This window comes from Sphaeroforma arctica, assembly GCF_001186125.1.
Source record: "Sphaeroforma arctica JP610 unplaced genomic scaffold supercont1.4862, whole genome shotgun sequence".
Classification (NCBI taxonomy): Eukaryota; class Ichthyosporea; order Ichthyophonida; genus Sphaeroforma; species Sphaeroforma arctica.
Window position 1 is genome coordinate 520 of NW_014035696.1, and position 1,474 is coordinate 1,993.

The 1,474-nt window shown below is 41.9% G+C and overlaps 1 protein-coding gene across 1 annotated transcript; it reads right to left on the reverse strand.

The window, feature by feature from the left end:
- Positions 1-282: 282 nt before the first annotated feature.
- Positions 283-797, reverse strand: SARC_14614 (hypothetical protein; the record flags this gene model as incomplete). The annotated part of the gene is made up of 2 exons (XM_014291252.1): positions 283-459; positions 656-797. Coding segments are annotated over 2 exons (319 nt in total), but the record flags the coding sequence as incomplete, so codon positions are not given.
- Between the last annotated feature and the right edge of the window lie 677 nt (positions 798-1,474).

Consider the following 1,474-nt stretch of genomic DNA (forward strand, 5'->3'; position numbering starts at 1 on the left):
AGAGGTTGTGATGGCATATGTACGAATAGTCACTCAACTACCTATACTATACAATACCATAGATTCAAATAGTATACAGTATCAATCGCATTTCACAATCGACTTCACTAGTCATAAATATCTCGTATTCTACACCGGGAATGAGATACACAAAAAGGAGACTGCTAAACAGATACAAACTGCATGAAATATATTATACCACACATATGCAGCATACAAACATACACATAACAATGTATACTGTATGAGCTGCCCATAAATATTGAGAATAAACAAACATACCGGACAGCGCGATATTGATAGCCTTCTCCAGCGTTGTGCTGAGATCACACACACGAGAGCACGTGAGAGATGCTTTGGTGATGGGTTTCATGATGGCGATGTGGTCAATGTCCTGTAATGAGCCCCTCCCCTTCAGCAGCGTTGATGTGGCACCGCCCAGAATGATGAGAGGGCTTTCTGAGTTTGTAATAAAGATGGAATACAAGAGCCCCGACAGCAGATATGAGTGGAAGATGGGTGCTCATGTGTTTCATAAATATGCTTCATCCAAAAAAAATTAAATCCAAACACGCACACACACACACACACACATATATATATATATATATATGTGTGTGTGTGTCTATATATATATATGTATATATTTACATACCTGCCATCATAGCATTCTGCACCGCCGTGACTGTGTTAGTGACACCCGGCCCAGCGGTTACGGCAGCCACTCCCACACCTTCCAAACGAGCGAAAGCATCCGCCGCAAAGGCAGCATTGCTCTCATGTCTGAAATCAATGATCTGTGGCAAAGGAGCAAGGAAACAAACACACAGAATAGTTTATATAAATCCAGACTTTGATATTTATTGACAATAACAATGAGCAATGACCCTCGTCACCTATAGACTCGTGCCTAACAATTTCAGGTATACTCTTGTATACCTAAAATATGTATGTCGGTATGTTTACAATGTATTTTACGACCGATTCCCGGAGGACCCGCAACCTGTCGCCAAAGCACTAATCACAAAATAAATCGCCCTCCATCATTCCATCTCTCGGTAGCTTGGGACAGAGAGGTTTGAGAGTTCCTACTCATGCAAATATCATTCACACAAAAATACATATACGTCAACAGATGACAAACACATACATTTACAAATAAACAACCAGGAGCCCAGCCGCGTCTGGAAACTATTCCAGCCCCGACCGGCTTCCTCTTCCTAAACTGGAGAGACCTGCCCTCACTACAGTAACGAACATCTCACAACAAACACTTATTGCAATACATAAAAGTACATTTATGATGAGCGGAAGTATTCATATGTATACCCGGGAAACCTGCACATACACAGATATATACAGGTAAAGAGGTACACAATTATACACAGCCACACCTTCAATCCTAAGCGCTCCGCTTCTACGTAAACGGGAGAAATGTGACCCCCCGAGAGCACAAACAGGTGAGAGATGTTGT